Raw genomic sequence first — 13,015 nt, forward strand, 5'->3', positions numbered from 1 at the left:
CCCTTTTCTAAATTCCTTGTGGGATTTGCAGCAGCAGAAGCCCTGCAGCACAGCATGCCCAAGCCCTGTGTAGGCTGCAGCAAACTGGTCCTCACATGGGGGTGTGGAGGAAATTCCTGCCTGCATTTACCTTCCAGGCACATCTGTACAGGTGCCAGAGAGCTGCAGAGCTTGCTTTTGGTGGAGAAAGCTGTTTTTACTTTCAGCTGTGCATGAAACCATTGGCCAGGGGCTCTCCCCACCCTGAGTACTGGGCAGGGGCACCTTTCATTAAACCAGGATGCTCAGACCTGACCCTGAACACTTCCAGGGATGGGATAGCCACAGCTCCTCTGGACAGCCTGTGCCAGGGCCTCACCAACTCACAGTAAAGAATTTTTATTTTCTAATATCCGATCTAATCCTCCCCTCTTTCAGTTTGAAGCCATTCCCCTTGTCCAGTCTCTACGTGTTCTTGTAAATGATGATGACATTTAACTGCATGCTTTTACATTAAAGCATATAATTTTTATTTTCTTAATGCAGTGACAGGGATGATATCAGGAAAAATTATGCTTAAAAAAATCTATTGCTTGTATAAATAGTAAAGGATAACAGACAGTATTTCAACAAACTATTTCTTGTCTAGAGGGTGCTAGAGGGCTGGCTAAGCTCCCATGACCCTGCGAGGTGTGTGTTAACTTCCTGACAGGTATGGTAATAAATACTTTCAGTCAATGTGTCTCTGCAGACCAGCACGGAAGTCTTTAAAAAGGTATTCACGAGTATTTCCATTCCTGCTGGTGTTGCAGCCAGTCCCATGCGTGGGTTTTATATCCCACAATATTTACTGTGAGTTAAAGCACCACAGGCATGATGTAAATACATCCTTGGTGAGTGTTCATCCCGATGGCACTCAGGCAGTTATGCTGAGGCTACTTTGTGGATTTCTGGAGCAGAAATAACAGCTTGTCACGATTTCTGTCATCAGCTGAGGTGCAGGATGTGGCCTCACTATTTTTAACATCTGCTGCTACACCCATCTGTAAGAAGAAAACATCCTGTGGGTGTTAGCGTAGGTGATGCAAACTTTTAAGTCCGGACAACTTCATTCTTAAAGATTTTATAGTTCTTCAAACTATCAGTGCACAAGAATAAAGCTTTAGCAAAGCCTACCTAACATATTTTTCTGATGTCATTAGCCAGTGTAAACGAAACCCTTAACAGGCCTCTTTAGTAAAGGTAATTAACAATACTTTTGGAACTTTTCATGTGCTCGGTAAGGATTCTGAAGATTTCTTTGAGGGAGCTTCAGAGGGACTCTGGAACAGGATTTTGGTCCAGGAAAAGATCGCGCAACTAAAGCCTAGACACTCTTGTGCGTACAAAGCAACATTTAATCCTCTGAATAACTTCAGCGGAGACACCGTGGCGCTCCCGCTGGAATACACGCAGGAATTGCACTGGAGCAGCGCCGCATTTCCTCCCGCCCGCCCGGAAGCGCCTCCTCCCGTGACACCCAGCGCGGCAGCGACACATCCTGCCCGGGGGCAGCCCGGCCCCAGCCCGCTCCGCTCCGATCCGGTCCGATCCGGTCCGACCCGATCCATCCCCTCCCTCCCGCCCGCAGGGTGAGTGCGGGGCTGCGGCAAGGCCAGGGCAAGGAAGGGGAAGGGGGAAGGCGGCGGGGCTGCGTGTGCCGGAGCCACCGCGTGTGCCCGGAGCCGCCGTGCCCGCCTGTATTCCCGCTGCTTCCCACGGAGCGAGCCCCTTGTGCTGCTCGGATCGTGTCCCGGGCTGCACCCAAAGCAGCGTGGCCTGAGGGAGGGAGGGAGGGAGGGGATCCTGCCCCGTGAGACCCCACCCGGAGAGCTGCACCCGGCTCCGGGGTCCCCAGCACGGGAAGCACCGGGAGCTGTTGGAGCCAGTCCAGAGGATGCCACCAAAATGATCAGAGAGCCGCAGCGCCTCTGCTGTGAGCACACGCTGAAGGCTGGGCTGGTTCAGCAGGCTCTCCAGGGATATTTTTGCAGCCTTTCGATACTTTAATGCTCTAAGAGGGACAGAAAAGAGTTTTTACCAGGGCCTGTAGCAACAGGACGGGGGGAATGGTTTTACATTGTAAGGGGGTAGGTTTAGATTAGATATAAGGGAGGATTTTTTCTGGTGAGGTTAGTGAGGCCGTGGCAGCTTGCCCAGAGAAGTTGTGGCTGCCCTATCCCTGGATATGTTCAAGGCCAGGTTGAATAAGGCTTTGACCAAATAGATTGTGTGAAAGGTGATCTCTTCCAACCCAAACCAGTCCTGGGTTTGCAGTTGTAATAAATAACCAAACACTACAGAGAAGCACATGGTGTAAATGAAGCAGAGTTCTGTGAACAGTACATATTTGAATTTAACTTCATTGGATTAATCTGAGCGAGCTGAGAGGTTGAAATGATGCCTTTAGGTCTGGAATTCAAAACCATCAAATCAGGGTTGGTTGCATTTGTGTTCCTGACATTTGGGGAACACCAGTTCTAGATCCTAATGCCATCAGCATCTTCAGATCTTGCTGCCAAGCAGGGACTAATTTTCAGTCTTTAATTTTTTAAGCATTCCCTTGCCTCATGTAGTACAGTGGCTTTTTGCAGGTGGGAATGTCCATCCTGCTGGGAAGGTGGTGAGGTGAATTCCCTCCTGCAGGACTGAGGTGAGCACAGGATACTGCTGAGGGACAGGCTGCTCCAGGAACTGCTGATGAAGCATTGCCCAGGAGCTGGGGGACCTGCAGGGTGTCCTGCTGCACAGGAGAACTTCCTGCTGCTTGGAAGTACCACCCACAACTGGAGTTTGGGTTTCAGGATGAGGGATCTGTGCTGGCAGAAGCATCTCAGTACACTGATAGCATTTGCTTTTGGGAGTAAAGGTGCCATTTTTAGTCAGCAGTGAAAGCATCAGCATGTTCTTTCTGACTGCTCGTGGGTTGGCTTCTCAGACTCGCTCAGACATGCCCAGAGTCCCTTTGGGTTTGGCTGCCAGGCTCTGCTGCTCCAGGCCTTGGGCTGGCTCATCCTCGGATGCTTAGCTCAGCTCCCCAGGCTGCTGCTGCTGCTCTGGGGGAGGAAATGCTGGAGCAGACTCCAGGCAAGTCTGTCTGCACATGGCTTAGACCTACTGCTAACTCGATTTGTGCCTTAACTTTCCTGAGAACTTGGCAGCTAAACCATTTGTGAATTGACTCTTTTGTTCTTGCATAATTCTACACAACATACTGTGGAAAAACAAAGTAAATGACTTTCAGCTTTAAAATTAAATATCTGCACTTGTATGAAAGAATTATTTTTATTCTACATAAACCACAAAGTTTGACAGCTTGGCAGAAATCAAAACAGAATCTTGGCATTTTGGTTTTTAAAGTGGTACAATTTTACAAGTTTTAAGCTTGTAGATTTAGTAATTACATAGCATCAACAGAAATGCATAAATGTTCCCTCTTTTGTAAACTGTTACTGTTGAAGGAACTGTAATAAGAATACAAGTTTCTGATCCTGCCCCCTCTCTCTACCTTGCTCTGCATATTGCCAATCAATCTCTTAAAGATGAGTTGATTTTTTAAAAAATAATTTGCAGCTCTTGCTACATGTCCACTTGCCCACAGGTTCTTTGTGTGGGTGAGTTCCTGCAGTGGTAATGATCCACTGGGTTCCATCACATGTTCTTTAGTACAAACCCAGCCGTGGGTGTGAGCTCCTGTGAGCTCCCAGCAGAGCCCTTTGGAATTTGCTGAGGTTTGGGAGAAGGCTGGGAGCAATTAGTGACCCCTGAAGCCACAGGTGTGCCCAATATACTGTGATATCCTCCTGGGTAGGGCAAGAGCTGCTGCCCTGGGCTGTGATCTCTTGAGGTTGTGTTGTAGGCTGATTGTTCTGGTTTTCTCTCCCCCTGGACAGGAAGATGCCCAAGAAAGGAGGGAAGATTGCAGACGTGGCAAAGGAAACACAGGCTCAGTGCAAAAAGCCCAAGTTGGACGCAGCTGCTTCTCCATCAGTCCTGAGTTTTGAGAGCCCAGACAGCCTCTTCAGGAGCCTGATCTCTCCCATTGAGGAAGAGGAGTTTTTCAGGGACTACTGGGAGCAGAAGCCACTGCTTGTTCAGAGGAATGATGAGCTGGTGGCTGCTTACTACCAGTCCCTGTTCCAGCTGTCCCACCTGCAGGAGCTGTGCAGCCAGGGCCTGCACTACGGGCGAGATGTGAATGTCTGCAGGTGTGTCAGTGGGAAAAAAAAGGTTTTAAATAAAGAAGGTAGAGTGAATTACATGCAGCTGAGGAAGGATTTTGACCAGAAGAAGGCAACAATACAGTTTCATCAACCTCAGAGATTTAAGGTGGGATTGTTTCATTGTAAATAATGCAGTTAATACTTGCTTGATTAATGCAGTGTGGCTTTTGCTGAGTGGCACTAGACATGGCTTCATGTCTGCCCCAGGGGAGGTTAGCATTGATGACCTGCTGAAATCTTTACATGAATTGTATTAAAACACAGTTTATATTTCTGCACTGCCATCACGTTTCAGTGCTCTGCAATAAGAACAAAGTCTGATTCATGCTGTAGTGTTTTTCTGTAATATTAAGTGTGCTTTTTAAATGCATATTTGATGATTAGGCATCTGTGCTTAAATTATCTCTTCTTCCCCACTTTTTCCTTGTCCAAACAGGGATTTTTGTACCACTTCCCCTTAATCAAGGATGAGGTGTGAAACCATGTCAGGTATTTCCAGGCCACTCCACCTTTCCTGCCAATGGATTAGCATTGAATTGCACCATGGAAGTGACCACCCCATTTTAGCTGAGTGTCCTCAATCTTTGTGCATGGGAAGGAGACAGTGGTGCTGCACTGTTGTAAAGGACTTGGATACTTGTAGGTACTTTGATTTAGGCAGTCCTTTTTTGTCCCAAGGTGTCAGCACAGTCTAAGGCCCAAATAAGGACCCAAATACCCAGCTGGGTCCCACCTGTAATGTCACTGACTGATCTCAGTTATTGGCATCTCCTGATGTTTCCCTGTCACATGTTGGGTATGAATGAGTAAAGTTTGTGCTTGAGCACGAACAATTGGGGCCACTTGTAAAATGTGTCTAACTTTTGTGTTATTCTGTCTTTGATGCAGATGGGATGAGGGTGCTTTATTCTGTTTAGGCTCATTTTTGCCTGATTTTGCAGTCTGAAGTTGGTACAGGGAAGAGAGCAAACATCAGTATTCTGTTGAGACACCAGAGTTTTTGGCTTACCATTACTTTCATGGCAGATCTCCTTTGCTAGTGCAGTTGGGGAGAAGCTGCTTCCCAGGCTGTGTGTTCCTGTGGGGATGTCGCCATTCTTCCCCAGTGATGGGCTGGTGGCAGCCAGGCTTGGCTGAGCTCTTCAGTACTAACAGCAACTTTTTTTTTTTTTAAATAGGAGGAGCTGTGGAAGATTCAGGAGAAGCTGGAGTGTTACTTTGGGTCTCTGGTGGGCTCCAATGTTTACATCACTCCCCAGGGGTCTCAGGGCCTTCCCCCTCACTACGATGATGTCGAGGTAGGACAACATCCCCTTGTCTGTGGGACCCTTTTTGGGCTCCTCTGTGTGTGCTTCCACCTCTCCCCCACAATAAACATTCTAGAAAGAGTTCTGGTTTTCCACTGAAAACTTAGGGTAATTATTTGCAAGTGTTTCCTGATATATTTTTGTACTAATAGTAATGCCTAAGTTTAAGTGACTGGAGAGGAACAGGGATTCTGAAATTCAGGATAAAACAGATCACACTTCACAACTCTCTGTTGTCTCTAAATAAAGTACAAGAATTTAGTTAAAATGTAAATTTGTGCATTTAGATATCTACAAGGTGATGTGAAAGGAATTGTATTTGCTGTGCTGTGGAGTAGCTGAGGGCAGAGAAGGGGAAAATCTGTATTTGTCAGAAAAGCAACCTCTGCCAGTATTTCTGGCCCTGGTTCTGGCTTGGTTCCACAGACTTTGCAAGTCAGAGGATAAATTAAAATACCTGGTGAGCTGGGTGTGTGAGGGGCAGCAGGGCTTCCTTAGCCCCCCCAGAAAATTTGGATTCATGGTCCTTTGCAGGTGTTCATCCTCCAGCTGGAAGGAGAGAAGCACTGGAGGCTCTACAAACCAACAGTGCCTTTGGCTCGGGAGTACAACGTTGAGCCAGAAGAGAGGATTGGGAGTCCCACACATGAATTCATATTAAAGGTATTATAATCTAACTGCTTCAGGTGGGCTGGGATGTGGTAGCAAGAAAAGTAATCATGCTTGGTAGGCTCTTAGAAGTAGCTGATGTGACCAAGTTTAAGGACCATAAGGTTAAAATGGAATCAGATTTCATCAGTATTGCTTCATAATCTTTCTCTTTTTGCTGGTGTTTATAGGACAAGCCATGAGTAAACTGATTTTTCCTTTGTGGAGGCAATTTCATGTGCTTTGCACGTCTTTCTTGTCTCAACTTCCCCGATCTCTGTTATTCTCTGTGGAGATATTTAATTTACATAGGTGAGAAGATAGGGAGGAGGAAGGTTCTATTTCTTTTTTTAAGTGTTTTAACTAAAATTTCCAGACTGTTTGACTTTTCTTGTGAAACACTGGCCTTTTCTTTTGATATGATCTGAACAAATTCCCAGGGCACTGAATTACCAGCAGATTCATCTCTGCTGAGTCTTTGTCCCCTTCCTGCAGCTCAGCAGGACTGTGCATGTTCTAGCATGTTAAAAGCTCGTGTTTGCTGACAGGTGTAGAGCAAATATTGACAGTAGGTTGGAAAATTTGAGGTGCTGGACTTCAGGCTTAGAGTGCTTTATGTTCTTAAAGTGTACATTGGAGAATTGCTCAGTGTTGTGATTTTTAAAGAATATATATTGTCAGTGTGTCTGCTCAGAGTTATTTTCTCTGGACTACAGTAAGGTTTGACCAAGTGGCCTAAATGTATGAATTCTCTGTCATTTTCCTGCAGCCAGGTGACTTGCTGTACTTCCCAAGAGGGACTATTCACCAGGCTGACACTCCTCATGGCATCTCCCATTCAACACACGTGACCATCAGCACCTACCAAAACAAGTAATTCCTCTTTATTTCTTCTTTTGTATGGCTTTCCTCTGCCAGGTGATGTTTGTGTATAGTACAGACCTGAAGCTGGTGTTTCAAAGAAATGATGTCCTTTTTCTTAAAAAAATAACCTTGTAATGAGCTCTGCTTGGGTCTTTGCTGTGTTCATCCCATTCAGCCCTCGTGTGGTTTGTTTTCCTGTGGGTACCACAGGGCCAGGGCATGTCAGCTTCCCCCCAGGGATGTGCTGACATGGAATATAGGTAGACACCCCACTATTACATAGGTGCCCTGCTGCTAGGGACAGAATCTAAGTGTTGAAGTAGCAGTAATTGAAGTTTTGGGGTTTGGGAGAAGGAGGGGAGTGAGACCATTGTTATTTGAAGCAGCCTCTTTGCCAGGTTTTCATGCATCAAGCTTGATTGCTTTTTAATTGCTTTATTTATTATTTAGCAGCTGGAGACTTTAATGTGGAAGATAACGTTGCATCTGCAAACTCACTGTTGTCTTTAAAAAAACCCTCAGCAGTGGCCGAAGTTGCTGTTCATTTCATAATCCAGACAAAGAGCCATGGGTTATTCCTTTTATCAGCTTTCCTCCTGTATTTGATGGTCACCCACACCTCTTTAGACAAATTCTTCCATGCAAATATTCTCTGCTAATCTGTGGTTTTAATTTTCTACCCCATGCATGAGAGTCAGATTTCTTTTGACACAGGTCAGGTCCTTGTCCCCCCCATTGAAACATTGTTATCACACAGGGGAAAATGCTGTTATTGCCACCTTATCAGCTCTCAGGTGCTGGGCTTGGAATTATTGGCCTGATTTAGGAATTGGGAAGGATTTCTGTTAGCTGCAAAACAGGGTAGAACCAGTCTGGGCATATTTTAGGTGAGATGAATCTCTGACCACCAGCTGTGCCACTGTGGAAGCCCAGGGTGTCAGTGCTGCTGGTCACTCTTCCTGTGGCCAGTGTGCACAGCAGGGTTTGTCCAGCTGGATCTCTAGGGATTTATTGGGTGCTGGGAAGCCAAGGATTCAGCTCCTTGTAATGGGATTGCTGGAGATCTGCAGCCTTGTGAGGATCAGTGCAGTTTCTCCATGGCTGCACCAGCCCAGGCCAGTCCAGTGCGTGACTTGTCAGGAGCACATTCCCTGGGGATGTCTGCCATGGCTGAGCAGAGAGCAGCAAAAGCTTCAAAACTGCTCTTCTTCCCAAGTTAAAAAGTGGAATCATCATCCATTAAGGTTATTGGCAGTGAAGTGTAAGAGCCTTCCTCTGGCCCTGCTGTCAGCAAGTGTAGGTAAAATAAGCAGCAGTCCTGGTGTTTTGATTTGGCTTGTAGGTGGAAGTATGATGTGGAAACATTTCCTTGGAAAATTGAAGAGAATTTGAAAATAGCTGTGGAGGTGGCACTTGCAGGTATTTTTAGGCACCAAGACAAAAGGGACATCTCTGTGTAAGCAGAGTTTGTCTGGCCCAGATCCCAGCAGGCAGAGAGGTGTGCACGTGTGGGATAAGCAGGGCAGTTTGGAAAAGCAGTGGGTAGCTGGAGACATTTGGAAAGTGAGGGCAAGAGAAGCACTAAGAAGTAAATGTCCTATTCCTTTTATTGGCCAGAGTTCTTTCTTCCCACTGGGTGGCAGACAGTGAAACATTTGAGTAGACATGATAAAAAAACCAGGAGACTTTAATAATTGTTTTATATATTAACACTAGTTAGGAACAAAAAGTAAGATATGTGTTTTGTTGCAGTGAACTATTTCAGTAATGTTTTTTCTTCTTCCTGTCCTTCAGCTCATGGGGAGATTTCTTACTGGATGCAATCCCTGGCCTGGTGTTTGATACAGCAAAACAGGACATGGCATTCAGGACAAGCATTCCAAGGCAACTGCTCATGGTTAGTAGGTGGGACTCAGGGAATAATGGTGCATCCAGGTGATCTGTCAGAAAAAGTTCTGTCAGGCCAAGCTTCTCAATCTTTAAGTCAGTAAAGCTGTGAATTGTTCTGGAACTTCCTTACGGTGGTCCTGTCCTGCTGCTTCAGCTTTGATGCGTGAACAGCTCATGGGGAATGTCTAAAAGAAACAAAACTTGGTTTGGGACTGAACAAAGATAAAAGAGGATTGTCCAGATTTTCACTGCTTTGCTGCACTGCTTTAGGCCTGGTCTGTTCACCTTGAATCCTTTGTGGATGTTTAGCAGGTGAACACAGCTGACTGCACCAAAAAGCTGAGCAGCCTTCTGAGAAGGCTTGCAGACAGTCTGGAGAGCTCCAGGGAGCTGAGATCATCCGACATGAAGAAGGATTTCATCACGCACCGCTTGCCGCCGTGCCTGGGATGTGACTCTGATCCTTTGACTCCAGGTAGAGTTTGAACTTCCCAAAGCTGATGTGATGGTGGGGCCTGAGTCTGCCTCTTAAAACTTGTAGCATTTCCTGACAGGCCATTTCCATCACAGTCTAGGCCGGCTTTGTGTGGGGCTTGGCTCTGTGTGTGTTTGCACACCTTTCTTGGTCAATTCCCAGTGTCTGGTAGGAGAGAGATGACCTGTTTCCCTTAGATTGAAATAAAGGTTATCCTAGAATTTAAAAATCTTTCTCATTTCTCCTTCCACCACAAGTTTGAGAACTCATGGCTGTGGAAACACAGGTTAACAAAAAATCTTGCTACGAGAGAATGGGTAGTGCACAGGGGGCTCAATTTGTATCACGTCTGGTCTTTGTCCTTTTCTAAGGGAGAATTTATTCTTCTTAGGTGGGAAATTGCCAAAAATAGATAGCAAAATCAGACTGCAGTTTAGAGACCATGCTATCATCACTGTGGAGCCAGATCAAGAGAATGCTGTAAGTACAAGGAGCCCACCTTGTATGCCTGGGGTGGGGAGTGGGGGGCACGTGAATTGTTGCTCTGTTGTACTAAAAGGGTTGTGCAGTTGTGCCTGGTTGGATCCTGCATCCCATTATTGCTGTTAGGAGATCCTGGGGCTGTTTGCTGAGCACATTCCAGCCTTCTGGAGGGAGGCACAGAATTAGATTGTCTGTGATTCTGAATCACGTGGGGTAGGTCATTACAGCAGCTCAAATGGCCTCTATAGCTCTGGATAATAGATATTTAGAAAAAAATCTTTGTATTTAAGAACATGAAGGAGTTATAAAATTAGGGTTCCTGAGGAGAAGGAGGAATTCTCTTGGTTGCATTTAGTCTCCTCTACTGAGTCATGTTTGTACCTAGTGGGTGACAGTGGTACTTACCAGTTGTTCCACAACATAGATACTGGCATTTTGCATCATTCTGTGTTTACTCTGCTCCTTAACTGTGAGGGTTTATTAGTATGGAAATTATAGAAGTGTTTTTTTGTTATCTTAAAAAAATGGGGGAGGAGAAACACATGCAGAGGATTATCATGTAAGTGGTTTGTTTTTTTGGGTTGTTGGTGTGGTTGGTTATTTTTTGGGGGTTGTTTTTTTGGTTTGTTTTTTTCTTTATGAGTGGAATGTGTCCCTTCAAGAAAAAGATACCATAACTTTTTGATTTTTCTCCTCCATTTTATTTGTGTCCATATTGCTGTGAGACTGTGTAGGGTTTGGAAACTTTTTTTTCAATTTTATTGCACAGCCTTGACCAAGCACTGATAATGGGCATGTGATTTTTAAGAGACAAATCAGTCTCAGATTGGAGATTTATTGATGCACACCTGTTCATTAAGACTCTTCAGGAGAGGTGCCTTAAATGGCCTTTTTTCTACAGAGCATCAGTCCTGTGACTCCAGCTGGGTCAGTTTTAAGGCAGAAGGTTGTAAATAAATTTTCAGAGGTGTTTTGCAGAGTCCCTTCTTGCTGTGGGAGGTGGCTCTTTGGTCATTCAGCTGAGAAGGTGATGAGTTGCTTTCCTTGCTGGAGCAGTGGCCTCTGGAATTAAGGAGCTGGCACTGGAGTGAGGTGAGTGTGAGGATCACCTGTGACCATTTTCTTCCTGCTGTCTTCTAGGATGAAATTTGCAGGGAGATGGTTTATGTGTATCATTCCTTGAAGAACAGGAGAGAAACTCACATGATGGGGACAGAGGATGACACTGCCAGTGAGGACGGCCTGGCACAGGTTTGTTCCTGCAAACACACCCCAAAATTTATCTTGCCACTGTGGGTTTGGCTGTGTTGTTCAGCATCCAGAATTTTTCAGCCCATTCCCAGAGTACCAGGATGAGCTGAAACTGCAACACAGGCAGTGAATAGTAGAATTAAGTACTGTGATCTCATGCTTAATTAAACATTTGAGATGCTAATGGGATATCTTGTGCATGCCCCGTGGCCCAGTTAGCAAAGCTGCTGGAGCAACTAAAAGCTTCTCTTACTTGTGTGTCCTTCAGCAGGTGCTGTTGGAGGCTGCTGCAGCTGTAGCACACATTCCATGGGGATCACTGCACCTCATTTCTGTCACATTAAACCTGTGTTAGCTCCTGTATCCACTGGAACACCCTGTGTAGGGCTGCTCGCTTCAGCCTGGGGCAGGGCAGCACTGGGAGTGAAGAACTCGCTCTTCTGAAATGTAATTCAGGTCTGCACAACTCCAGCAAAGAGGCAGGGCAGAGCACAGCCTGGCTTTGGCTTGGCCAGTGCTGCAAGGCTGTTATTTTCCTTTTCAGGTAAATCTCACTGCTCCTTTAGAGCTGAGGCTGGACACTGGTACCTGGGCTGCACATAGATATCCCAGGACCTTCCTTCCTGCCCTTAGAAAGAGAGTTTGGGAATGAAGGCCCTCTGTGCTTCTGTGCCCAAAAACTGCATCTGTCAGCTAGAAATAAAGCTCTAAAATTATTGCTAAAATAATGGGCAGGGTTAGCAAGAGGGTAAATTTAAATTTTTTTTTCTTCTGTGTGGAAACCACAGGAGGATGTCACACGTGCCATAAACATCCCTACCTTGTAAAATGTGCTACAGCATGGAAGAGTTACCTCTAAGTAAAATAGCTCTGGCTAAAACTCTTACCTTTTGGGGGCTGCTCCCATGCACAGGAGTGTGCGGTGGGAATTGAGCACATTCCTGCTGCTCCCTCCCCCAGCCTCACACACTGGTGTATAATAAAGTCACTGCACTTTGCTGAGGGGTTTTTCTGTCTCTTTTTCCCCAGCAGACTCACGGGCTCCGTTTCCCTCTGTCGTACTTGGATGCACTGAAGCAGATCTGGAGCAGCAGCACTGTTACTGTTAAAGAGCTTAACCTTACCTCAGATGCAGAGAAGGAAAACCTTGCCTTGTCACTCTGGACTGAATGTCTGATTGAAGTTCTTTGATGCTTTTGTGAATTAGCTGCTCCTGGCTATTAGGCATCTCTTGAGACCAAGAGATTATTAAATTAGTTTTTTTTTTAATCCATCCAGCCTCTGGTTTGTAGTGCTAACAAAGCATTGCACTATCTTGGCTACTTTCTGGTGCCAAATGTTAGCTGTTATTCCACACTTCTGGGAAAAACAGGTAAGTGAGCCACAGCTCCAGGTGTGTGGCTGGATGAAGGCACTCCTCAGTACCCCCAGTGCTGTGGTGTCTCCTTCCCTCTGGAGAGCTGCTGGGATGTGGAGGGCATCTAAAGATATACATGGAACAGCATCCAAAACCTTGGGCATAAAACATTAACTTGTTTTTTTCATTTGTAAAGTTCACCAGCAGGAAAAGCTGTTTGATTGCCCTGACAGAACAAAAGCTTCCTGGTAAAAGCTGCATGTGCTGTTCCCACAGGGAACTTTGCCCAAGAAAACCCCTTTTCCCTCAGATGCTGCCAGCCCTGGAATAAACAAAGAATAATATTTATCCTCTACCTCCCCCAGCACCAATTTCAAGTGAAAGTAACCCAAAAACCTGTAGCTGGAATCTATATCTTCAAGAATATTGAACAATCTTCAATATTCTCTTGAATGGGTTTTGCTGAGTCTGGTGCAGTTACTTTAATACTTCATTGATT

The 13,015-nt window shown here is 45.6% G+C and overlaps 1 protein-coding gene across 2 annotated transcripts; it reads left to right on the forward strand.

The window, feature by feature from the left end:
* Positions 1–1,534: 1,534 nt before the first annotated feature.
* RIOX2 (ribosomal oxygenase 2) lies at positions 1,535–12,432 on the forward strand. 2 transcript variants are annotated; one of them, XM_036381312.2, is made up of 10 exons: positions 1,535–1,610; positions 3,912–4,347; positions 5,420–5,539; positions 6,083–6,211; positions 6,966–7,069; positions 8,855–8,957; positions 9,260–9,425; positions 9,817–9,905; positions 11,049–11,159; positions 12,189–12,432. In XM_036381312.2, exons 2-10 carry the CDS (start codon positions 3,916–3,918, stop codon positions 12,348–12,350), a joined length of 1,416 nt encoding a protein of 471 aa, XP_036237205.1. In that variant the 5' UTR covers positions 1,535–1,610; positions 3,912–3,915; the 3' UTR covers positions 12,351–12,432. The 2 variants fall into 2 exon arrangements, with proteins under 2 accessions (XP_036237205.1, XP_036237211.1); XM_036381318.2 differs by having other exon boundaries at positions 12,192–12,432.
* Positions 12,433–13,015: the final 583 nt, after the last annotated feature.

The sequence above is a fragment of the Molothrus ater genome, chromosome 2, assembly GCF_012460135.2.
Source record: "Molothrus ater isolate BHLD 08-10-18 breed brown headed cowbird chromosome 2, BPBGC_Mater_1.1, whole genome shotgun sequence".
In the NCBI taxonomy this organism is placed as follows: Eukaryota; Metazoa; Chordata; class Aves; order Passeriformes; family Icteridae; genus Molothrus; species Molothrus ater.